The 27,848-nt window shown below is 35.3% G+C and overlaps 1 protein-coding gene across 1 annotated transcript in view; it reads left to right on the top strand.

The window, feature by feature from the left end:
• Positions 1 to 13,605, top strand: part of LOC101419956 (phospholipid scramblase 1-like) — a 55,742-nt gene extending 42,137 nt beyond the window's left edge. Inside the window, exons 5-7 of the mRNA XM_058296409.1 lie at positions 3,065 to 3,226; positions 6,508 to 6,669; positions 13,461 to 13,605. Coding sequence (XP_058152392.1) covers positions 3,065 to 3,226; positions 6,508 to 6,669; positions 13,461 to 13,490 — 354 coding nt within the window. The 3' untranslated portion in view covers positions 13,491 to 13,605. The remainder of the gene's footprint in view (positions 1 to 3,064; positions 3,227 to 6,507; positions 6,670 to 13,460) is intronic.
• Positions 13,606 to 27,848: the final 14,243 nt, after the last annotated feature.

Below are 27,848 nucleotides of genomic sequence, written 5' to 3'. Positions count from 1 at the left end.
ACTCAAAGTAATAATATTTTCTGAGCTCTAAAATGTCACAGTAATTTCTCCATTCCATTATCCATGCCTTGTGCTGAATAAAAATGCCTTGGATCAAATTTTCTTTCCTTGAAAATCGAAGGTGTTAACCCATTTTCTTCTGGCATAAGTGTAGCTATTTATCACTTCTATTGACAATATGATTTTGATTCCCTATTATTAGTGTGATTATATTTACTAGTTTGCCTGGTATAATCTTAGCTTAAGCCTATTGTCCAAATGTGTTAATAGTGCCCTATTTATCTTTCTTAAGTATTCTGTAGATGAAGTAAATTACATGGTAAGTCTTCTAATAAGTGATTTGGCATTTCTTACTAAATTCCAAAGGATTATTTTTCTTTTTCTTTATGTTTTAATTGTCTCTAAAATATGTTTCAATGATAACCATTTTATGTTGATTTTCCTCAGGTATGCACTTTTAATTGATAGGATCTCTTTTTTCTTTTGTTTTCAAAAAAGTTTTATTGAATTATACCTTTTAGGTTTTTTTCTTTATCCTTAATTTGGTTTACTTCTTTGAGGACTTATTAGACTTATGTTGGACTTTCTTTTACTATTTTCTATTCTATTTTTCATTAATCTCTTTTTGTATTTCTTCCAGTTAAATTTTTATTTATTTAATTGTTCTGTTTTTTTTATTTCTTTCCTGAGTTTTTTTTTGTGTATCCTTTTTTTTGTCTAGTCACCTCATTTCTTAATTTTTCTAATACTGATTTATATTATTTCTAATTTCTATCATTTCTCTTAATTTGTTTTAAAATGTTTTGAATCATAGATGGTGTCTAATCTTATGTAATGGCAGGAAAATTATTTAGACATTGTTCTCTTTCATTACAATGTCACTGGAAGAGATTCAACATCAATTAATTTGAATTGCTCACATTTTCTTGCTTTGGGTTCTTTTGTAATTTTAAGGGATTCCCAAGGGAAGGTGGAGATTAGGAATTTCTCTTTTGTTTACTAAGAAATGTTAATAATATGGTTTCTTACTTTCCTTTAATATCTAACTTCTCTTCCTCTTCTACTTTAACCTGCAATTCTCTTTCTATCATCCCAGGTCTTCTTATCTTGCTCAATTTTGGTTCTATTTCCAGCAATTTCTTGTCAGTGTAAAGCTTTGTCCAGAAAGGCAGTCTTAGATGCTGACTGAGATCTTATGCCTAGACATCAACATCATTCAAATTAACTATTAACCGTGGTCCTTTTTTTACTGCCACCAAACTGGAGTCTGTAATTCCCATCCCATTACAGACTGGTCCTGTGAACTTTTATTCTGACTGAGGCCACTTTCTTATTTATAGTGAATACTTGTCAGTAATGTCTGGATTGCTTCATCTCAGCAATATCTATCATGTCACTTATATCCTACAACTGTTTGTATTTTGAGATTTGTGGTTATATTTTATAATTTTAAAATAATTTGATGGTGATTTTGTTTTGTTTTGCTCACATACTTGCTCTTCCCTTTTCTATGAGGAATTTTGAGGAGTCACAGACTATACCCTGACAGCCACCATCTTAACTCAGCAGTCTCCATTTATTTTTTGAATGGATAATATATATAGTAAAAAAATAAAGTTAACAGAATTAAATTAAGGAAAAACCATGTCTTCCAAAATCTTGTTTATCAGACCTCCTATGTCCTTCTTTAGCTAAAACTACCTGTGGCAGTTTGAGATTATTTATGTGTCCTAAAAAGAGAAAGATTATGTTTGTAAACTAATCTATTCCTCTGGGTATGATACCCTTTGATTGTGTTAAACTCAAAGGATTTATGTTTACTTGATAAAATCAATTTAGGAATTTTGATTTCACCACTGTGGCTCAGATTGAGCCCCCACCCTGTTGTTGGGCTGATATAAATGGACATCCACTCAGGAAGATTTTCAGAAAGAAAGAGAGGTCTGTCATTTTTGATCCTGGCACCCCGGAGAGAGATGAATTGTTTGCCTGATAGTTTACAGCTAAGATTGGGAAGAGTATGGAGACTGATATAAGAAGCCCTGAGAGATAAGCTGTATGCCAGCCAACAGTCGAGATTAAGAAGAAGCTGAGCCCACAGAATTTCAAAAGGAAGAGGAAGTCCAGGGTTGAGAGACCAGGTAGAGATCAATGACCATCTTAAATCAACACATGGCAAATGACTTTGGTGAGAAAGCAACCTTGAGTTGGACTTTTGGGCCTTTTAACTGTAAGCTTTGACCCCAACTAATACCCTAAGAGTCAACAGATTTCTTGTACTTTGCATCAGCACCCCTTTAGCAGAAAAATATCCTACCTTTATGAGTTTTCTTTTATATGCTTACACAGTTATTCTATGAATATATGTTATGGTATGTCTATATAGGCCATATACCTGTGTATGTGTATGTTTGTGTTTTCAACCAATTGGAAGCATACCATTCTAATCTACAATTTACTTTTAACATAAAACAATATATTCAAAGTTTATTTAGATCAGTATGTATCATGATTCTTCTTTATTTTCAATGGCTGCCTATTAATTCATTACACGAATGTATAATAATTTATTCATCCAGGCTCTACCTATTCTGCAGAACTGGGATTTAAATTACAACGGAGATAAAAATTTCAACTAATTCATATTTTCTTTCACATAGAAGTATGAAAATACTTGACATCCTGGGTAATTAGCAGTTTTTGGTGTGATTAGAATTTAAAGGCATATCCCATAGGCATGGCAATTTACAAAATGATCCTCACAAAAGCCTAAAAAAAAGCAATGATTATGATTCCTTTTATGTAAATAGAAAGTGTCTTTTGGGGATTTTAGTGACTTATCACATTTCACGCAGTTAGAAAATCAGAGAAAAGGTCTCAATTTCAATACTAAGTCCTGGACCATTTCACTTCTATGTTTATTCCAAAACATAACACATGCCTTAAACATAGAAATTTCTGTTAAACATTTAGTGTAGGTTAAAGTGTAGCATATAACTGAACATACTATTACTTACAAATCTAATATATGTCATTTGATAAATATATTTTCAAACTTTTGCAGCTAAAAGTTGAGGCTCCTCCTGGAGAAAAAATTGGATATGTTTATCAGAGCTATCAACCATGTTTCCCAACGTTTACACTAAAAAATGAGAATATGACAGATGTAATGACAATCAGAGGGCCATGTATAATTTCCAACTGTCTTATGGATGTAAATTTTAATGTGAGTAATTAATTATGTTTTAAGATTATCATGTTCAAATTAGTTCATTAATTTGACTATTTTCTAGTACCTAAAATTAATAAGTGTGAACAAAGTCAAAAAATTTAATTAAACAGATTATCAGTTATTACTCTAACCAGCTATTTGTCTTTTTTTTTTTTCAAAAATTGACTTCCCATTTCAAAGTGTCCTTGTTTAATTAAGACTCACAAGTTCATGCTTATATTGTAAGGCATATTTTTGAAATATCTTTTAAGTATATAGTTTTCAAACATCAAATTTGGTATTTAATATTTTAAGGAATATTGAAAAGAAAAATGTTTTATTATAATGGACAATTAAATAATCGGGTTAATTACAGATAGCATATTATATTAATGTATATTAATATAGCTTCTAATTTTATAAAATTATGAAATTATGATATAATTTTCAAAAATGTAAGTACTTACTAATTTACTATTCAGACCACATCCACATTAAGATAAATAATATGGGAGTTTAATGTCATTTAAAAACTAAAAAACTAAACAACCAACATGTTTATTTATATCTGAAGATTTGTAAGCATTAGAGAACATTTTGTCAATTTGATGAAAAAGTTAGCTATGGTTTTCAAAAGCAGTACTTCCCAATCTCTCATCAAGGGAATTTTAAAAATTTGAAATATCTAATCAGCAATTTGGCTAGAGCTTGAATAAAATGCTGCAGAACTCTTTTCTTTAGAATTGTCCATTCAGTTTAGTGACAGATTCTGACTGACAGTTGTATATACTGATTAATTAAAACCTACTTAAGCAAATTAATTATAACTGTAATGTGTATAGTTCAGAAAATGAAGACAAAAGATTCTCTTCTTCTCTATTCTAAGTTGGAAACCAATGGAACAGTTCTATCCTTACATAAAATTTGAAGCCAAAGACACTTTGGCTCACTTTTACTGACATCAAATACTAAAATGCTTTCCTTTTTTTTTTTTTTTTTGTTATAAAAGTGCATTGTTTTGTATTTCACAGTATGACACAAAACCTACTTTATTTTAGTGTCATCACAACTCTCTCTAAGATATATAAAAAAGTTCCTATTTCTTCTAAGTTTGAAGCAAACTAACATTTTTGAGTAAGCTGCAAGAGTTACATGGAGGGAGGTCACAGGTCCACGAGAAAGTCATTTTGTGCATGGATGTGGACAATCCCTTTCCCTTTACTACTTTTGGCTATGAAGAAAAGGAGAAAAATAAAGTGATAGATACAAGGCCAACGAAGGTGAGACACTGGCCTCAGGTACAAAATTTAAGGAGGCACCAAAACTCTCAGTAATTAAGATAAATGATATTTCAATGTAATATTTTTAAAAATCAAAATTCATGGAAAAAATCCATAACGAGCAAATACAAAAAATTTAAATAAAAGCAGGCTCTGTCACTGCATTTGTATAACTTGCTTTGCTGTTTTACCTAATGCCGTTCTTGACTGAATGGAGGTGCAGAGAAGAAGGGGAGGTATTTTTATGAATGGTGTATCCTGAGCATGATTTGCTCTTAAAGAAAATGAAACAAGTAAGAGAGAAAGTGTGGAGATGCAGCACAGGTTATGAATACTTAACGAATCCAGCCTTTCACTTAGTATGAGACCTAAGGCACATTTAGGGAATTAGCTTCAGACAGACACAGAGGTGTCCCATTTATCATAACAGGAAAGAAATAGGAGATGTTAGTGTGGATGGAATAAGTGTGTAGTTTTGGTTTCTGGGAGTTTAGTAGGTTCATCATCCCCAGTGGCTTTTATCCTCATTGCAATATAAGACATAAGTGTTTTGCTAAAGCTGAAGGGGTATGGAACTTTCTTTTCAGAATTCTGAAAGAGTGGAGGAAGTTTGGCATTGTTAAAGTAGAAAGCAGGAGAGTGATAAGTATACACACATAGAAAGATTGCCTGCACCAATGAGGGTCCAGTTGAAAATCATAACTTTATAATGATACATAGTCTGCCTTATTTTTTTCCTTAGAGAAACTTGCTAGCTAGAAAGTGGGCATGTATAAGGCACATGGTAAGATTTATCCCAAATAAGAGTTTAATCATGTGGCTTCCACAAGGAAATCATGGAGCAAGGAAATTAAGGATATTGATAAATCCCTTTACTTCAAACTCAATATGGAATCCATTATCAGCCAAGTATCTATTTATTATCTCTCTCAAATATTTCTCAGATCTATTCAACTCCTTTTCATTTCTATTGTACCATCCTAACCCAACCCTTCATTATCTCTTGTCTAAACAACTGCAATAGTTTCCATATTGTTCTTGCAACTTCTATCCTTGCTCTTTTTTCTGTCTTTTGCTTTGCAGCTGATTGATTAGCTTAGAAACGGAATTCTAATGACCATTCCTTTACTAAAAATCCTTCCATATTTCTCTTCTTTCTCGAAATTTGTTAACACTATTTACAAAGTCAAGTATGACTTAGGCCTGCATACCTCTCTTTCCTCATTCATTTTCTCCCACTAACCCCTTTACTCATTTTGCCCCAGACATGCTCCCACCCAACTCAGGGTCTTTATACATGTTAACTCTCTCTAGAATGCTCCTCCTCCCTATTCCTCCCTTCACTAATCCTTACTGATAATTCAAGTCTCAGCTTAAATAGTGCATTCCTCAAGAGACCTTCTTTAAAACTATCCCCCAATTAGTTTAGGCTCGCCTATTATCTACCTATTGTTCTCCATCACATCACCCTACCTTTTCCTTTATGACACTCATTATAAGGCAAGAAACAGTATTTATCCTATTACATATCTTTTATATTGAATGAATGAATGAATATTTCTTCACATGAAAAGTGTAAGTGTAAGGAGTCTAGACGGGAAAGAAAAACAGGGATGGGGAAAGGTAGCTGGGTCCAGAAAATTAAGATCTCTTTGTAAGTATAGTAGTAGAGCAAGCTGTGTAAAAGAGTTGAAATGCTGGTGGTTTTCATTTTGAAAGTAAATTGATTCTCAGATCAAATTTAAGCAAATAATATGTATATATAATATATGAAAACTTATTTGTAATCCTGATCAGTTGCCTATAATCAAGTGATGAAAATCTGTGGTTAGATAAAAATGTCTGTAGATGTTTTTCCAAGCTATTATGTGTCCATGTTACATCTTTTTTATATTGCAGGGTACAATCAATGCAATTATAATGCATAAGTGCCATATTTAGTTATTAAAATTGGTGTAGGAATATTTTTTCTTTTTATTTCAGAGATTCTCTAAGATCATGATTTTGTCCTTTTAGTTATTATCTCTGGATGATGAAAAAGTTATTGGAAAGTTTACCAAACAATTGGCTGGATATATGACAGACAAGCTTAGAGATGCTAATAAATTCGGTATCCAGTTTCCAGTCAATCTTGATGTTAAAATGAAAGCATTGATGCTTGCAGCAAGTTTCCTCATTGTGAGTCTATTTTTACTCTAACTGAAAATAAAATTTTCTGAAATAATTGCAACTTTGCTGAAATTTGCCCTTAAAATGTCCAGGTCAATGATAAATTGTAGATTTTTAGTCTAGTCTTATATCCCTAATCACATCATGAATTCAGTATTCACATTACAAAGGAAGCAAAAGATAGAATGTCCTGGAAGCATGCTCAATGAAGTTAAGATATTTTGCCTTACAGAAAAATCTTTCTAAGCCACTGAAAATAGGAACAAAATGGCTCATTCAATGTAATTTCCCATATTTTAAAATTGTATTAATAAGTACCTTTTTAAACATTTCATTTAAAAAGTAAAGAATGGCTAATTTAGAAACTGTAGATACATGGAAATGAAAATTTTTGCTTATAATTGCATCTTTGGACAAAATGACCACAAGCAATTATCTCCTATCTTCAATTATGATATAACAGAAAATGAAAACAATACATTAATAAAACCAATTTGAAACAAGAAAGAGTGCCATTATCAAATTTTTTAAAGTAGAATAGCTTATGAAATATGTAAGACATGCTGGAGCAGATCTGTGGAGGGGAAAACAGTAATAACACAAATCAAAATACATTCAAAGAGACTTCTGTGGTATGAGAGAACTCCAAGGTGAGAGTCAATGGAATCAGAAATGGTAAGATGTCTTGAGGAATTAGAGTGATTAATCAGGCAGCTAGCTATATTCAGAGCAACTATTCTATTTCATATTTATACCCTTACTCATTTATTAAAAGAAATAGGTTGTAGTGGTATTTGCCCACAGTCTGAAACACTGATTTGACGTGATTCCTAGCTGTTCAGTCACCCTGTTTCTTCTTCTTTCTCAGTACACAGCTTGACTTTATTCTCATGGATGGGCAAATGGTTGAGTTTTAGCCTCTGAAATGTGACTGGAAATATTATTCATCTCTTCCAGTCCCAGCTTATATAAAATTTCCACTCAGGATCCTCAATTTCTTTCCCCTTACACTTGGCTGGTTTTTTATATCTGGGGATACTTTGAAAGCCACATCTTAAAGATGGAAAAGTCTCCTTCATCTTGGATTCCTGTCAACTGTGTGGAGCAGGGTTCTCAGCCATCAATATAAAAATGCTTTGGACTATTATATAAGCAGGAAATAAAATGTTATTGTATTCAAGTCACAATACATTTTACTCTATTTGTACCAGCAGTTAGTCTGCCTTAACCTATACTGTGTTTGTCAAAAATGAACAGGGCATTATTCAAGGAAGGATGAAAAAAACCTAAAAGTAGAAGACTAACTGCCATCACAATCATCTCACCAATGTGTTTTGTCTCTTACACACAGTTAACAGCACAGTACTATTAATAATAAGGACAGGAGTAAAGAGTCCCCCCGATATATATATAAATATATGATGAGATAACAAAACAGTTGAGTAAAAATTGCACAATGAAACAAATGCATCAAATGCAGAAAACAGAAAAAAATAGCATTAAGGAAGCAGATAAAATTGAGAAAAGAAAAGACACATTAAGATATTTATAATTAATACCTTGAAGAATTTCAAAATATATTTCATCCAAAAACAAACAAATAGTGATATGGAAATAAAAATGTATTAATTGAAATTAAAACTTATTTGCATAAGAACAAATTAGTGAGCTGGAAGATTAGGCTATGGGATATCCTAAGAATTCAAGTCAAAATATAAAGTTGTAGAAAGTATGAGAAAAAATATTAGGGACTTGAAAACCATATTCCGAAATTCCAGAATCTGTTAATTCTAAAAGGAGATAACAAGAGAGATTGACAGAGAAACATAATCAAAGAAATGGTAGAAAATTTAGTTTCACTTCTAAAAATATAGCAGATTAGATATTCTTAAGGACCCAACTCACAAATCAATAAAATTCTGGATAAAATATAATATTTTCCACCAAAAACTAAAAACAGTGCAAAAATACGTGCACTAAAGATGAAATTGGGGGAAGAATGTAGGAAGAAATTAATATCTTTGAGAGAAAATTCCAGGAACAACATTAAGCCTTGGACAACTATTAATATGGTGAGGAAGCTAAATGTAAGACTCTTAAAATAAGCCTGGGACACTGGAGAAACAAAGGAGTCTCAGAGGTGTCCTCTTGACTCCACCAAAAGTAAAAGCAAATTATTTCTGGAGGAAAGCTCTACCTTAGGCCCAGGAGAGTCCCATTAAATATAATCAAAGTCTAGAAACTATGAACTTACGATGAAATACCAATAAGCACTCAAGGAAGCAAGTCAGCTTGAGTGAGAAAAGGGATCAATAGCAAACATCATATTCAACCCTAAGGATTTCAAATAAGGGAAAACTCAGATCCAAACTATAGAATGACTATGGCATGTTTAAAGGCATAAACATGGAATCTTCCACATCATGCTGAGTGAAATAAGCCAGGTACAAAAGGACAAACATTGTATGAACTCACTAACATAAAATAATTAGAATACATAAATTCATAAAGTCAGAATATGAAGTATAGGTTACCAGTAGCCAGATTGGTGCTAGGAAATTGGGAGTCAAAGCTTGAGTTGTACAGAGTTTCTACTTGGGTTGATTGTAAAGTTTTGGTAATAGATGGTGGGGAAGGTAGCACAACATATGAGCATAATTAACAGCACTGAACTATATATATGAATGTGGTTCAAAGGGGAAGTTTTAGGTTTTGTATATGTTACTACAATACAAATTTTAAATAAAACAGACTGTACAATCCAGTGAACTCTATTATAAACAATGGGCTATAATTAATAGTACAATTAATAAAAACGTTTTTTCATGATTTGTAACAAAAGTACCACATTAATGCAAAGTGTTAACATTAGGTGGTATTTGGGAACTCTGTACTTTATGTATTTTATGCATACATAAAATACATAAAATGCTTTATGACTGTAAACCTATAATTTCTCTAATTAAAAAAAAAAGGAAAGAATCTTCCAAATGAGTAAATACAAGATTCTATTAATCATGAACAGGCATCTGAAAAAGGAAAAGCTGGAGATTTTTAAAATTAAAGAAAAGTAATTGTTGACATTTAAAATCAGCAAATAAGTTAAATAACAGCTGAGCTACAGCTAAGAAATTTATTCAAAATGCAATACATAGAGACAAGGAAATAGGATATATGAAAAAGAAGTAAAGTGTTCCAGAAACAGAATAGACAAAACAGAGAACAGATGTTTGCTAAGAAATTTCCAGAATACAGAAACATGAATCCAGTGATTCATAAAGGACTATATATCCCAAATAATGTTATTAAAAATAAATTAATATGTATATACATTTGAGTGCAACAACATATCAGGAAAGAAAAATAAGCAGCTATGAAGAAAAAGATCCCTGACAATTAGACTGACAATGAACTCTCAACAGAAACAGTGGAAGCCAGAAGAAAGTGAAATAATACCTCCAAAGTACTGAAGAAATGAAATTTCCTTAACTCTTAAATTCTGTATTCTTAAAAATTATTTCAAAGATGAGAGCAAAGTAGAGATATTTACCCTCCATCCCCCCAAAAACCACCCAGACTATGTATCCTTCAGGAAAAAATGAAAATGATCCCAGAAGGATCATCTGAGGTTCAAAAAGAACTGGTGAGCAAATAAAATGCTAGCTATATTTGTGAATTTAAACATGCATTGGAAAAATAAAATAATAGCAAATGTCTGATCTGTGAGATTATAAGGAAACAAATCTAAAATACTAGCCAACAAAAGTACATAAATTGTGAGACAGTGATTAGAATTTATATACTCTAAGGTCTTTGTATTTTTTAGAAGGTGAGTTAATATAAATGTGCATGTTCAATGGATAATCATTGAAAAAACAAAATCAAAATGCACAATTTTGAACTAGTAGAAGAAAAAATGTGGAATTAAAATATAAGCAGGCAAGCAAAAAAGCAAGCAAAAATTAATTTAAAAAAAGAACAAGAGAAAAAAGCATAGAGAAAGTGGGACAAATAGAAACAAAATAAAATGGTAGAAAATATCTGCCTATCCAGCTATAGCAAAGATTTCAATTAAATACATTCTTTACAAACTGAAATAATCACAATAAATGTAAATCAACAAAGCTCACCAGTTAAAAGACATTTTTAAATTGGATTTTTAATGTGCTTATAGGTTTCTTTATATAGAAAACTATAAAATACTAAGGTCAAAAAAATTTAAGGAAATGAAAATGGATAAATATATAACAAAAACTAACCACAAAATGAGAGAGAAACAAAATTAATTCCACAAAAATTAGAATTCAGACAAAAACCATTAGGGACAAATACAGGGAAAATAATTAAATGATGATAAAAGTTTCTATTCAAAAGAAGGTATAATACTTGTACACACTTGGTACCAACCTCAAAAAATAGTGAAAAATTGACAAATTCACCATAATACTACAAAATTTACTCACACCTCTAAATATTTACCGAGTATAAGAGACAGAACATTTGTAAAACTGCTCAAAATTCATACAAGAGTAAAAGGATTAAACGTAGACCTTTGTATTGATTAGAGAATACACATCATTTTCAGTTAACCATAAAATGTTGACAAAAATTGACTGACAAATTTCAGGGTATTGGTGTAATTCAGACCTTGTTGTCTAAGTAAAATGCAATTAAATTAGAAGTTAATGAAGGTAAATATTCTTTAAACATCTTCAACATTTGGAAAGTTGTAAGTACACACTAAAAATAAAAAATAATGAAAATTTAAAAATAAAATATATAATAACCAAAACATTACATTTCAAAATTTGGGTGCACTATCAAAAAGATGTTTAGCTGTAAACACTTTATTGAAAAAATAAGATAAGCTGAAAATTAATGAATTCCATGCATCTACATCTAAAAATTTTTTTAGATACTGAGTAAACCCAAAGGAAGTTGTATTGGTCAGCCAAAGGGGTGCTGATGCAAAAATACCAGAAATTGGTTGGCTTTTATAAAGGGTATTTATTTGGAGCTTACAGATACCAGGTCATATGCATAAGTTACTTCCCTCACCAAAGTCTCTTTTCATGTGTTGGAGCAAGATGGCTGCCAACAGTCTGGAGGGTTTAGGATTTCTGGGTTCCTCTCTTGCTGGGTCTTGCTTCTCTCTGGGTTCAGGTTCCTCTCTTCCCAGGGCTTGCTTCTTCCTGAGCTCAGGGTTCCTTTATTCCTGGGGCTTGCTTCTGTTTCCTCTGTGAGCTTACTTCCCAGGTCTCCAGCTTAAGGCTTTAGCATCAAACTCCAACATCAAAACTCCAACATCAAAAACCCTTAGATCTGTTCTTTGCCATGCCTTTTATCTTTGAGTCCCTACCCACCCAGGGGCCCAATCAAAGCCCTAATCATAACTTAATCATGCCCAGGTACAGACCAGATTACAAATGTAATCCAATATCTATATTTGGAATTCATAACCATATCAAACTGCTACAAAAGTATAAGGAAGGAGATATTGAGTTGTTAATCAATAAATAAATGAACAAATAGTGCTTTCTATATGGGAAAGCACTCTCAAAGCAAAAAAAAAAATCACAAAGTAAAAAAACTGCTAAATTAGAAAATCTTAAATGTCATTTCTTCAAAACAAATCATAATATTAAATGTTAAAAAGGAAACTAAAGTAAGGAAACTATATGTTGCAAGTATAACAATGGATTAATATCTTTATCTTAATGAAATTTATTTAAATGAGAAGAAAAATATCACATCCCCAAGATAAATGGAAAAAAAATATGAAAATATATTTCAAAGAACCATTAAAGTGGATACAAAATAGCCAATGAACACAAGAAAATACTTTCAAAAAACGCAATGGGAAACAGAAAAGGAAAAAGCAATGAAATGCTCCTTTACATTTATCATATAATAAAGTTTTGATAAATCCTCAATGCTGGTCAGGATTCAGGGAACAAGCATTCATGAACTACATTACAACACTTCTGAAATGAATTTAAAATACCCATAAAAAATCTTAATAATTCATATTCTTTCACATGTAATTTTCTCTTCCAAAAAATAGAGATATAGGCAGATACTTATGTATGCTCTAATAGAATAGTAGCATATACTTTATGTGACAAACTTCACTCCAAAAACAGCAAAAAATTTAAAAACCTAGGTGTTAAAAGTATCAGATTTATTAAATATATTATAGGAGCTATCTAAAATGGAATAATAAACAGATGTCGAAACAGATGAAATAAAGGCTCAAAATAAATGCTTTTAAAGGGCATTAGTTATAAATATACTTAAGATATGTTATGCAGTGAAAACAGCAGTATAGTAGCATATTGTGATACCAAATGTGTGTGTCAAGAAGGAATTTAAACCAAAATATTAATGATAGTTTTTCTGGGTGGATAGCATTGATTCGGTTGATGATATGATATTTTCCCTTGTTCTTTTCCTCCAGTTACATATATAAATGGGGGGGAGGGCAGAAGAAATAGAAAGATTTGATAATAAGTTTATACTGAAATATGTTTATAAAATCAGTTAAATTCTGTTGCTATTCTTGAAGGGCTTTTATACCCAAATGTATTATTTTGGTATATTTAAAAGCATCTTGACAATCATTCTCATGCTTATAGAAGTTTGTTTCTTATAGGTCTGATCTCAGAATTCTGTGTTTCAATATATTTCATAATCATGCTATTATAACACAGTGACACTAAAGCACTCCCATGACTAAAATCTGTACTTGGATCTACCAGTAACCAACCTAATTGTATTTATTTTTTAAAATTTCATTCTAGGACTACATGTATTTTGAAATTTGCTCATAAGAATCAGACTGAAAAAGTATTCCAGAGATTACCAATATTAAATTTTGTCGCTCACTCAGGAAAAATTTAATAACTTTCACTGAGAATGTCTAAATAAAGTTTTATTTCACTGAAATTATTTTTATGAGTAAATGTGGATTATTTTGCTGCGTCAAACCACACCAAAATTGAGTAGCTCAAAAGACTATGTTAGCACAGGATTCTCCTGCACAGTTCTTCTGGTCAAGAACAGGCTCACTCATGCATATGCAGCCATTTAGCAAATTGGCTGGAAGATATCTCATCCTAATGGCCTCAGTCATAAGCTTGAGGGTTGGCTGGGGCAATGGGACTAACTTCCCACATATCATTTATCATCAAAGAGGATTGTCAAAGCTTTGACTTCAGACAAAGATTTGACACTTGGTGACTATGTTTTAAAAGCAGCAAGAAAGCAAGCCCAATGTGCAAACTCTTTGCAAACTATGGCATGCTTCACATTTGCTAATATCCCATTAGCCAAAGCACGTCACATCGCCACACCCAGATTCAAGGCATGGAAAGACAGATTCCATTTCCTCATGTGGGAATCTGTAAAATATTATGACTCTATTTCCCTCAAATCTATCAGTGTCCACCCTCTGGCTCACAATTTTTTGTATTCTCCTTGTGTGTAAAATAATCCCAACCATCCTAGGCTCTCATAAGTCTCTTCTAATCATGGCATTAGGCTCGAGTCCTGTATGGTGCAATCTGCATCTTTTGTGAATGCAAATGAGGCTCTATGAACACCAGTCCTCTTGACTCACAGACTTGAAAAACTCAAAAGATACACTAAACATTTAGTCGTGAGCCAAGAGCAAAACAACCACAATAAACACTTCCATTCAAAAAGATTACAAATGGAATCCACATAGCAGCTACTAACCAACAGCAACTCTAGAATTCAGATGGGCACGTTTTCCAGTTCCTTTACTCTAATGTTGGCTCTCTAATCATTTGTTCTCCATCGCTTTCATCTCTGTCCTCTGAGGTTTTGGCTCTGCAGTTTGAGATACCGTTTCTTTTCTAAATGAAATAGCCATGTTTTAACCTGAGTAGTTTCCCAGCCTTTTTCCTGCCTATAAAAAAAAAAATTGGTAACAAAGGTCTCTTTACATTTTGAACCACCTGGATTCCTTTTTAGTCTATGCAGGTAAAACTCCTTTAAAATCTATGTTAAATTCCTTGTATAGATTTAGTCCACTCTATTGGGTAATATCCACATCCAGTATTCTTTTCAAGACAGGTTTCCTCTCCACACATTCTCACAGCTAGAATACTTTATATGATGGCTGGGTTCTAAAAGCAGTCAACAATCAAGCTTCTATACACTAGCTTTTCAAGCCTCTGCTGGTATCATGTTTGTTAATAGCCAAATCATGTTACATAGATGAGCCCACTTTCAAGGAGGGTTTAAAGAAATCTCACTGGTTGATTGGAGGAACCATAAAATATTGTGGTCAAGTTTTCACAATCTACCACGTTACTTAACTGGTGATTTTCATTTTGTATTACCTAAGAAATAGTTTTTTGTGGTTTTCTTTTTTAATTATTTCTCATTTTCCTGTAACTGAGAGATACCTATGACGATGTTTAGGTATAGTTCTGTTGTAGACATTGAGAGAGGTTCAATTATTGCGTATGAAAAGGCCAGGACTCAGTAATAATTGTGGGAAGGAAAAAAGAATTTATTCATAACTGGCCAGGCTCAGGAGCTTCTCATCCAAAACCTGAGCCCCGAATGAGATTTTTGAGTTCTTTTTATACAGAGGAAGAGTTAAATGGTCCTTTGTTTCAGTGCTCAATAACTTTGAATTAACACAGATCCCCACATTCTAGGTAAACTTTTAGCATGAATCCCATACATTCTAGATAAGTTTTTAGCATGAACTTCATACATTCCATGTAAGCTTTTAACACATTTGGTTTACATCCTTCCTGAAGATTTAAAGTTTATTTACTGCTTACTTGTTTTTCCAGGACTGGAGTTGTTGCCATGGTTACCAAGGGCTGCTCTCACCGATGGACACACATAGCTCAGGTTATCTATGAAGAGATGAACAACCCCCACCCATAGCCTGTGTCAGTTCCAGTGAGAAGTAAGATCCAAAGAACAGATCATCCTACCCAGAACTACATAGACACTGTTGCAAGGGGGGCAAAAGAGATACTCAGTGAAATAGAAAATGAGGCCTGAGTATTTCCAAACAAAGGCTACTCATCCTTCTTACTAAAGTGTCTAGATATGACGTGGGCTATGGGTGGGAGGCTCTTTGTCTCTTCGGAGGTAACCTTAACCTAAGCTGTCTGTCCTGACTTGTGGGTGTGGGATGATGAGAGGCTGCAGTCCTGCCCTTGGTGACCATAGCAACGACTCCAGTCCCAGGAAACAGTTTAGCAATGCAAACTCTATAAACTTTAAATACTCAGGAAAAATGCAAACCAAATGTGCTAAAAGCTTATCTAGAATGTATGAAGTCCATGCTAAAAGCTTACCTAGGATGTGGAAGATATATGCTAAGTCAAACCTATAGAGAACTGAAACAAAAGGACCATTCGGCCTTTCCTCTCTGTATAAAAGGAACTCAAAAATCTTGTTCAGGGCTCCGGTTTGAAACAGAAAACTCCCGAGTCCAGCTGGCCGTCAATAAACCATTTTTCCTTCTCAAAATCATTCCTGAGTCCTGGCCTTTCTATACGCAAATAACTTTTGTCATACAAAAATTACTGTTACACTCTCAATAAATCCTATCCTGGTGAAAGGGATTTCTGTCCCCAGAAGAAAATTGCAGACTTTTGTTTGCAAAATCTCATGCTTATAGTGGGTATAGAAATACATGAGCTCAAAAGTTTAGAGGGGTCATAAGTGGTTCATCTAAAAGAAGCAGGGATAGATTTGAGGTTGATACTAACCTGCTCCCCTTCAGTGATCCAGAGGTAAATGGACCCACAATTATACCTGAATGCTATTTTGGGAGTGCTGTGGCCTAGAAGACTCACGGAAGAACTGCATTCTCTGGCTTGGCCAGGAGGAATTAGAGTACCCTTCCTTCCAGGGGCCTATGCTTTTCTCTCTCCCCAGGTTTCTGTACTTTAAAAGATTCCATAGTTGTTTATAATCTTTTAGTGGGAGAAAAACATTGTCTGCTCAAAACAAAAAATACATGAGATTGAATATCTTGCCATATTGATGAATAGGGACTTGGAGTCAGATTAATTTGAAGAAGAAAAATGAATAACGTGATAGTTTGCTCCTGGATTTGGGGGAACAATTTCATGGCCAGATTGTTTTATCCACAGTTCCTTCAACAAAACTTCTCTGTTTACAATCTCTGGAAGAAAGAGGATCTTTTCCTTCTCCATGCAGGGCTAACCAAATGAAAATTTGGCATCTTTGGGGCAAGGTACTCAACTCTTCTAAACTTTGTATATGGTAAAAATGCCTACTTAAAGCATTGCTTGAAAAATAAAATTAGCTAATTGTTTTATCACAGTGTATATGGTACATGCTGAATGCTTGGTGTATGTTAATCAGTGTTATTATAGCTGTGTTTAATTGAATGCTAATTGTTCAGGAATTTACTTACCCACAATTGAGGATTAGCATATGAATAAAGTTGAAAATTGTTCACATTCTAGAATCCTGCTTGTTTCCTTCTGTTCATAATACATAAGAGTGCTGTTTCCCGGGACACATGAGTTTGGGTTGGAATTGTTAAGATAATATTAAAATTGGTATTTTCTGCCTTCAATTCAACCAAGCTTCCAAAAGCTGAGCACAAACATTAAAATTTCAAGTAACCTTACCTTCCAGAACAAGGTTTTAAACACATATAGCATACAGTGAAAAAGTAAAGTGGCTTTTAGCTCATAACTTATTAAATACAGTTCATGCAAACAAAACAGTTACATGAGGAAGGTCAAGTAGATGTTATGGTGTCTCTTTCCAGTCTGGTCCTTTGTGATTTGGGTATTGAGGACCAGAACTAATAAAACTGATCAAGAAGAAAACATGTGAACAAGCAAAATTGTTTCAGCAGCAATGTTTAGTCTCACCTCTGCAAGTGACATGAAGTTCTTCTAGGACCCTGAGGACTGGAAGCTTTGACAGCACCTAGAGCCAGTGCCCTTGGTAAGAACGTTAACATTCCAATAATAGGTCATGGCGCAGGTGCGATTTCTGTAGGTGACTTGGTAGACACAGGGCATGAAGAAGTGGGAGCAAAAGCACAAGAAGCAGAGATGGCATGAATTGTGGTACTAGCATGGGCACACTGGCACCTCTAACGTGGTCTCATATAATTTGACGGCATTATGGAGAGAGCCTGGGAGAGCAGTGACTCCTGCTAATACTCTGGTAGGCTGCTTTGAGAGAGGAGATATCTGGGTTTATGGTATCATTGTTATTGTTGTAGTTTGTTATTAATACTGTAAAAGGACTTGATTCCTATGAGTTATTGAAAATAACTTAGCTGCATGAACTGGACTGTTTCGTTGTTTGTCTTATTTTGTTTTCTGAAAGTGAAACTGCCAAGAAGCAGCATTAGCTTTGGGAGCCTAATTTGTTTTCTTTGTTCAGTTATTGCATATGAGCAGGGGTTCACATATGCTTACAAAATTATCAACTAGTGAACACACTTGATAGAGAACAAATGAGATTTTCAGTTGCCTTACACACCCACTCGAAGGGGACTTTTAAAGTGCACCACAAAATAAAATCAATGTGCATAGAAATATTACCATTTAATCTCTCTAGGAAAATATGTGATTTTGAAATGCTATTTCTCCCTAAGAAAGTTAGTTTATGCTATAAACTATTTCCCAACAAAATAATTCACCCACAAATGGGTAAAGACATTTTTGGAAACACCAGAGTTCTTGAATAAAAAATCCCTGGAGGATTTTTAAAACAGATTGCTTGGCCACCAACCCAGCTTTCTCATTCTGAAGTCTTCAGTGGGAATACAAAAATGGGCATTTCGGAGTTCGCAAGTAGTGCTGCTGCTACTGCTGATGGGGACCCTACTTTGAGAACTTTGGTACTAGAGCAAATTACCAGAATTCAGCCAGACTTCCATAAGCTGCCAAAAGGACCAATTTAAGCAAATCATGAATGCTTATTAAACAATTTAGAAAACCACTGGGATCATCTAAATTACCCATCTTCAAGCAGTGTAGTTGTGGATCTCCAAGCATACACTATGGAATGTTTCATAGATTTAATGAAATTATAACAATCACATCATCTTAAAGGAATTGCCACTGGGAATTTCCCCATCTTTTCAAAAACTCTGGTATTTATTGGGTATGATGTCATCTTTGTTGGGCCTTTAGCCCTTAATTACTGTGTTCTCTGAAATGTTCCATAGCCATACTGCAGGAATCTTTTATCCCAGTGAAATTAGTGATGCAATTGTTCCACTTAGCATCTGTTCTACATACAAAGCATGCAGGATGATTCTGGACTGTTGTTAGTGTTAAAAAGACTGGATAACTAGAGAAGTTCTTTAGTTTGGTTTAGTTTGGCTTAAATTCCATATGTTTATAACCCAATATGACTCATTGTATTGATTGCCCAAAGATAATTCTTATACTTAAGGAGGAACATTGATAATGCAGCATTGCTGACTTAGTTTTTATGTGATGAAACAAATGACTAGAATCTGTGTGGTTACAAGTGCACACACTTCTTGGGCTAATATATCCTAGCTGTGTACATCAATGTAACTTGTGGTTGTGGCTGTCTAGAATTTAATTTTGCCACTACATGAGTAATTGTTGTAGATTATTATTTCATGATCGTATATATGCCAGATTGTATATATGTCAGATCCATGTAGCAATTCTAGCATAATATTCTGGCCTAAAATGCATAAAGTCGTCAGAGCTACCTTCCTCAATTTCCTGCCAATCAATTTACAAACTTATTTTAATTCACACATACTTATTTGTTTACTCCTTGTCAAAAAGGAAAAGGTACCTGCTTTTCCTCCCATCAAAAGGTAACCAAACACTGGTATACTGGATGCCTCCAGCCTCCAAAAGAACTTTTCCCACTCAATTATATCCTTTCCTTAGTCTTCAATCTTTCTCTATATAGACACTGTTGTTGAAAATGAGGTCCATGAATCAGTAACTTAACATAATCTGGGTACTTCTAAAAGAGGCACATTCATGAGCCCAAACCTAAGCTACTGAATCAGAAACTCTGGGGATGGGGTTGAGAAAATTGTCTTTCAATAAGTTCTCAAGGTAATTGTAATAGTCCCTAAAGTTTGAGAAGCACTAGAACAAGACAATAGTTCTCTGACTAAGATACATATTGGAACTATGTGGGAACTTTAAAAACTATTGGTGTTTTGATCCTATCTCCAGAAATTGATTTTACTCCTCTAATGTAGCATGGACTGGAATTTTCAGTCTCTTCAGGTGATTCTCATTTGCAGCCAAGTTGAGAATCACTCCCTGGAAGATTTTTTTAATAAGTATTTAAACATGTTTGGGACTCTTACCTTTCCCAAAATTTCCCTCAATCATGTATCTACCTTTTTGTTGTTGTTCTTTCATATCTAAGCTTGTTTTCTCTTTCTTTTCTTTACTTCCTTGTCCCCTTTCAATCTCTCAGTTCTCTGTGATTCCCTTGCATTTCTACCATCCTCCTCTTTTCATCAAGGGAGCTTTCAAACTTGATCTTACTTGACTTCTCAACAGCATTTGGAATTGTTGACCATTACTTCCTAAATTCTTAACTTCCACTGGTTTCCTGACAAAGCATTCTCTTGACTCCCCCCTCCCACTTCTTGTCACTCATTCTCAGTCCCTATTGGATCTTCTCCTTAGCTCAACCCTTTAATTTTGATGTTCCTCAATTGTGCTTAGTAGACTCTCTCTGTACTATCTATCTTGTCACATAGCAGAGATATTGGAGTGACAGGAGAACTTTTTTAACTTAAAAGCTATCAAAGTAGAACATGAGAATAGTCTAAAAGAGCAAAAACTGCTAAAAGACGTATTGCAAAATCAGTCTTTGGATACTCCCTTGTATTGTAACACCTAAAATTTCATGTGCTACTTTGACATCTTTAAGCATCACAGGGCCGCAAAGGCCTAATCTTGAGTTCTCCTTCTCTCAATAGATATGCACCCACAAATGGAAAAGGCACACCACCCAACTTGTTCCCCTATCAGTCAGACCAATTATGCTCCACCTAGTTCTCAGTTCAATAGGTTTCACCTCCCTGTCAGCTTGTGGCATTATTCAATTAATCAATTTTACTGACTGATTCCTGGTTGGCTTGAGCTTTAGCTTGTGACAAGTTCTGTTGTCTCTCTTGCTTGCTTCCATTTCTTCTCACCAATATTAGTATAGCTACTTGTGCCCTTTTTTGGTTATTGTTTGTTCATAAGATTGTTTTCCGGCCATTCACTTTCAATCTCTTTGACTGTCTGGGTCTAAGGTGGGTTTCTTGTAGACAGCATATCGATGGGTCATATTTCCTTATCCATTCTGCCAATCTGTGTCTCTTGACTGTGAGTTTAATCCATTAACATTCAGTTTTATTACTCTCAAGGAATTATTTATGTTAGCCATGTTTTCTTTGGGTTTGTGTATGCCATATGCTTTTTTTAAATTTCTTTTTGTCTTTTTAGTTGTTCTTATACTCTCCTCCAAGTCTGTCTCTCCTGCTTTTTTCTTTCAACCTGTAGAACTCCCTTTAGTATTTCTTGAAGGGCAGGTTTCTTATTGGCATACTCTCTTAGTTTCTATTTATCTGTGAATATTTTGAACTCTTCATCATTTTTGAATGCCAGAATGGATAGAGAATTCTTGGCTGGAAATTTTTTTCTTTTAGTACATTAACTATGTCATACACTGGCTTCTTGCCTCCATGGTTTCAGATGAAAATCAGCACTTACTCTTATTGAGCTTCCCTTATATGTGATGGTTCTCTTTTTCCTTGCTGCCTGCAATATTTTCACTTTGTCTTAAGCATTGGATAATTTGATATGTATATGTCTTGGAGTAGGCCTTTTGGGATATATACTGGTTGGTGTGTGCTGCATTAAATTGGATTTGAATTCATCCCTTAGCTGTGCCAAAAGAGTGCCCAAGTTTTTCCATTGTGATCTTGAGGATTAGGCTCTGTCATAAACAGAGTGGTACAGGGAATAAAACCATCCTCTGCTGTCACCCTGTCTTTATCTACCACACAGGCTTCTCCTCTCTCTTCCTCTTTTTTATATTTGGGTTTCTAACTGCATATTGGTGGTTTTCCATTTCTGTCTCCGTCAAATCACTCATAGTGGAGACCTTCTTATAGTGAAGAATGAGGAAAGTGGCTGGGTAAGGGGTTGTTCAGGAGAATATCTGTTGACTACCAAATGATCTTTTCCCCTTTCTTCCTCATAAATCTCAGGACCATGGTCTACCTAATAGGCACTTGATACTCTTAAGAGTGAGGAAATTGAGTTAGACAGCAGCTAGAGAAGTAGCAACATAAGAGATGGCCAAGGATGTTACCACCATTCATACAAGGCAATCAGGGAGCCATTCTTATTTCTTCCCTGGTTGGTAACCTGGACTGTGCCTTCCTACAAACCTGTAGGTTTGGGAAGGTGTTGTACCCTCATCCTGGGAAGGCCCAATGTTCTCAAACAGAGGGGAGGGTGGCTCACATGAGCATGGGTGGCTCCCATTAGGGGAAGAGAGACATACTGAAAAAAAAAAGGAATACCCTGAGGAAGGAATTACCTTGCCACTGTACATACAGGACAATACCTATTACAGTGATAAAAGGCAAAACATCAAAAAAATTTTTAGAATATTTTTCATTTTTTAATACCCCAATTTTTACTTTATTTTAGTTTTTCTAAATTATTATGTACTCTATTTCTAGTCTTTAAACTTATCATTATTATTTCAATTCCCTATTAATTGAATTTGACAATATATTAGGCTTCATTTTTGAAGAAGTTTTGGATCACAGAGGGGTTCAACTATGGCAGGGGAGGAACATTAGTGTGGGGTGTCATTGATGGGCATGGTTGGGAGGGAGTATGCCTGGGCAAGCATATAGAATATATAGATATGTTCAATGTTCAGATGTTCATTGGGTATTGACACAGTTGGTAGAGATTCAAATGACAACTGAGGGAGTGCTGGGTTCCCATCCTGGGGAGCTCTGCCGCATTCCCCAATGGAACAGCAACAATCCCCCAAGTGCAAGGGCAATGACCAGTGAAGAAGAAGGATGGGCCAATGATGGGCTCCTGATATTGATGACTATGCTTATGATCCTGTTGTGCCTGAAATTTCAACACCTGGTGTTGCAGGGTGCCTAAGAGTTACCTCCTGAGAACCTCCATGTTGCTCAAATGTGGCTTCTCTCTAACCAAACTCAGCATATAAATGTATTACCTTCCCTGCAGCATGGAACATGACTCCCAAGGATGAGCCTCCCTGGTGCCAAGGGAATACTACCAAGCACTGGATGGTGAGACAACTAGAAAAAGACCTTGAATAAAAGGGGGAATTGGTAAATACAAACGAGCTTATATGGCTAAGAGACTTCAAAATGAGTCAGGAGGTCATCATAGGGGTCATGCTTATGCACATCTCAGCAGAATCTCAGAAACAGCCAAAGTAGATACAATGCAAGGAAGTGATGCTCTTGAGGGCTACAGAGACACCCAGGTCCTACAGTCATGGCAGATGGCTCCAGAGTTCAGTGCCTTGCCAGTGGGTCCTACTTTGGAATTTGTGCTCCTCAGTGTGATGGACTCAGGCATGACCTCTCTACATATGCCTCTTCTGTCACTTTTACTGAACCTACGGTTGGTGCTGGGGTTGGTGTATGCCCAGAAGACTTGAATCCCTGGTGTCCTTGTGGCAGCTGGGCCCTGAGCCTCAGTAATATTGCAGCATCTACTCTCCAGTTCATTGGACTTACCCAGGTCATCTGACAGGGAGGTGAGGATGGACAACGATCACTCCAAGGAACCAAGAAAGTCTACAACTGTGGGCACAAGAGTCCCTTCCACCAACCATGTGGGATTGAAGACCTCTCTCAACTGAGAGGTGGAGTGGGCATTGCCACTCCAGGGTCCTCAGGATGGAGAAATAAAATATGGATTAGTGTATACTTACTGGTATTCTACTATAGAATTAACGTGACTCTAGCAATGGAAGACATTATATCATTGATGTGGAGACCATGGTCATAGGAGTTGCTGAAGGCAGGGAGAGGTAAAAGGAGGTGTGATATGGGGGCATTTTCAGGACTTGGAGTTGTCCTGAATGATACTGCAGGGACAGATGTGGAACATTATATATCCTGCCATAATCTACAGAATGGAGTGGGAAAAGAGTGTAAACTACAATGTAAACTATAATCTGTGCTGTGTAGCAATGCTCCAAAATTTATTCTTCAATTGCAATGAATGTACCACACTAATGGAAGAAATTGTTGATGTGGGAAAAATGGGGGGTGTGGGGAGTGGAGCATATGGGAACCTCCTATATTTTTTAAAGTAACAGTTTGTGTGATCTATGTATCTTTTAAAAATAATAAAAAATACATTAAAAAGAAATGGGGAAAAATCCAATTTAGGTCCAGGGTCTTAAACCTGGTGAGACCCCTAACCTGAGCTGAGACTTTTCTGGAATATAAATTTATAAATATGAGCTGGTAGAGGGAGATACACACACACCCTTAAGTATATTCAGAGACAAAAAATAGTGGGGAGGGTGCAGAGGAAGGAAGGAAGGAAAGAAGGAAGGAAGGAAGGGAGGGAGGGAGGAAGGGAGGAAGGGAGGAAGGGAGGAAAGGAGAGAGGGGTTGGGAAAGGAGGGAAAAAGAAAAGGGAGGGAGGGAGGGAGGGATCTGGGCACAGATAAATATTGGTGCTGAATTAAAGTTGTAACTAGAGATCTCACTAAATTTAAATATAATACTTGCAATAATCTTAGAGAAGTAACTAAATATATAATAGAGGGCATATAAATATTTTCATCTTAAAAATGGGAACTATAGCCCTGCTTAAACTTCCAATAGTCATAACATCCATTGCCTAGAATATGCAATAGTCAATGTCTTAGTTTGCCAATGTTGCTATAACAAATACCACATACAAATTTGCTTAAAAATTGAAATTTACTTTCTCACAATTTTGTTGGCTATAAGTCCAAAATCAAGGTATTGGCAGGTTTTCTGGAAATAGAGGCCCTCATAGTCCTGAATCTCCATGTGCCTGTAACTTTTCATACCCAGCCGCCCATCATGTGTTGTATCATGGAAGCGGCACCCCCAAGTCTACCCAAGTCTACCAAGGGCCTCCTTGCTACAGGATGGAGCTAACCTGGACCTTCTGACTTATCTCATCTGCAGGGGGGTGGCCTTCCTTATCTTCTATCCTTTACTGGATACCACTGTCCTGGAGGAGGTCTTCCCACTCCAAGTCCCTTGGGTACCTGGGAATCCCCTTGAGATTAACTGCGTGAACAGCAATGGAAGTATATATATTTTCCTGGCAGCATTTGATCATCATGCATGATGGAGTTCAGAAGACTGTTGCTGCTTTCATCAATTAACTGTGATGTTTATGATAACAGATGGGACCCAAGTGTCAACACAGTTGACTACACTGCAGGAAGTCATCTTAGCATTGGATGCCCTTGCCGATAAATGGCCCCATGTTCACATTTTACAAATTCTTGAGCCTTTGCCTAAGAGTTGTCCCTGTTAGGGTAAAGAACTCTTGGAATCTCTTGCCTCATAGATACCCAAAATATAAATTATGGAAACAGATACCTCTTCACATACTGAGGCCATAATACAAGGCCTCATCAGGACATGTCTTACCCCTTCGGAGTTTCAAACATTACTGATAGTGACAAAAGCACTCTTTTCACTTCTCAAAATATGCAATGCTAGACTCTTAGAAAAGATTTTCAGTGGAGTTTCCTTTTGCCGTACAGGCCTCAGTCAGCCAGATTAATTGAGAAGCCTAATGGGCTCCTCAAGGAACTCTTATTTAAGTTCAAAGTGGCAAATAGACCTCCCCACACACACCTGCTGTGTTTCACTTTTGCCACAGTTATTGATTAATCTAAATCCATGCCCCCTAGGGATATGAATATCCTACACAATTGCCACATAGTTCCCTTAATTGCCTTTATTGGTCATAAAGGGGGACACCTCTAAGTTTCATGTTTTTGGCAACCACCACCCTAAATAAATTCACTATTTATTGAATGCCTGTGCATCAGAGGATAAACTTCATACCGGAAACCACCTGTTTCACATGGATCAATAATACCAGATAGGTCCATATATTCCTCAGAGAAATGAAAATAAATGTATGAGTAACATATAATGTTACCTAAATATTTTAAATGCCTATGGTGCCAGAGATCCCAGATTACTTTTCCTGCCTAACTCTAAACAAATGGGAACAGTGGCTTCACATGGTCTTCCAAATTTTATTACTCATAACTTTGGCCTTCCTAATGCCTTCTTATTTCTTAAATTCTTATTACACGGCCTCCAGAGTCTTCTCTTTGGCCTCTCAAATTATCAGTCATCTCTTAAGTAGATGGTTGATGTCAGGGCATCAAAGTGTCAATTGTATTGTAAGACTTGAAATGTTATGTACTGCCTTGATATCTTTGAATCTCACAGTGCCCCAAAGGCTTCCACTTCATTGGCCAGTTATGCCTCCTACTTGACAGGAAAGACTCTCCACCCAGCTGGTTCTCTTATCAGTCAGACCAGCTGTACTCCACAGGGTTCTCAACCTAATAGGATTCACTTCCCTGTTAGTCCATTAAATTACTTAAATAAGCTAGTCACATCCTCCCATGGGAATCAGGGGGCACTCTACCATCTTGTTACTCACCAGAAAGCCTACCTGCCACAGCCCCTGCTGGTTCACTCTACTCTTGAGTACAACCTCTGTATAGCTCTACATGGTGTGCAGTATCCTCTTTTCTCAGACTCTGAAGATATATGACTAATAAACTACAGTAATCTCATCTCTCCAATGTTCTGTTATTCAATTGGGTAGGATCTCCAGTAAAATAGTGAATAGAAGTACTAGCAGTTGATATTTTTGCTTTGTTCCCAATTTTAAGGAGAAAGTATTGGCTATATTACCCAAATGTACGATATTAGCTCTAGACTTTTTGGTAGATATTTTTGGCACTTTGATATTTTTTATGAATTGCAAAAAAAGATATAAATTATGCTTGTAGACTGGTCTGTTTCTCTGGGCATGGTAACTCTTTGATTGTATTAGATTCAGCTGAGATATCTGATTAAGTTATGTTAAGATTAGAGCTTTGATTCAACCACATCATTAGAGACCACAGAGAAGATACACAGAGAATCCTGTAGGTTGAGAAGAGAGATGAGCCTGCTAGTTTACAGCTGATCTTGTGAAGAGACCAGAGCAGCTGATCTCAGAAAGAAACAAGCCCAGGAAGAGAGATGAGCCTTATGCCTGCCTACAGCTGAGATCGGAAGAAGCTGGAACCATGGAGCCTTAAGAGGGAGAAGGAAAACAGAATCCTCACAGATGTTGCCCACCATCTTGCCTCAACACATGGCAACTGACTTTGGGTGAGAAAGTACCTCTTATGGTACCTTGAGCTGGACTCTTTAGGGTCTTGAGACTGTAAGCTTCTACCCCAAATAAATGCCATTTATAAAAGCCAACAGATTTCTGGTACTTTGCATCCCCACCCGTTTTGACTGCCTAATGCAATATTCTTAGGTTGAATAAATATAATTTTATTCCTAAATTGCTGCAATTTTTACCATGTTAAATGTAATTAAATAATTTTTATGACATGATAGATCACATAGTTTTTCTTCATTATTCTGGTCAATTAGATGGATTGGCTTTAGATTATTTAACCAAAATTGCATTCCAAAATGTCAATTATATTTCCATGTCTAACTTGATCATGACGTGTTATTATTTTTATATTTTGCTAGGTTAGATTAGTTATTACTTTGTTAAAGACTTGTACAATTACATTCATAATTGATTTGTGTCTGTAATTTTCTCTTCTTGTAATACCTTTGTCAAATTATAGAATCAGGATTACTCTGACTCAGTGGTATGCTGGAAAATATTAAATCACTTGCTTTCCAGGGAAATAGAAAGTCTTGCTTTGTAGTGGTTTGTAATTCCAAGGTGTATATACGCCCATCATTGCTGATTTCAAGCTACCATTGTGACATCACTGAATGTAGGGTTGGGAAGAGATGTTCACAGTTGGCTCTTGTGAACCTATGCAAGCTGGCTTCAGCATACCACTGTTCTGACTTGATA

This window comes from Dasypus novemcinctus, chromosome 4 (assembly GCF_030445035.2).
Source record: "Dasypus novemcinctus isolate mDasNov1 chromosome 4, mDasNov1.1.hap2, whole genome shotgun sequence".
Taxonomy (NCBI): Eukaryota; Metazoa; Chordata; class Mammalia; order Cingulata; family Dasypodidae; genus Dasypus; species Dasypus novemcinctus.
Note: the sequence above shows the minus strand (reverse complement) of the source record. Positions and strands in the feature narration are given on the sequence as shown.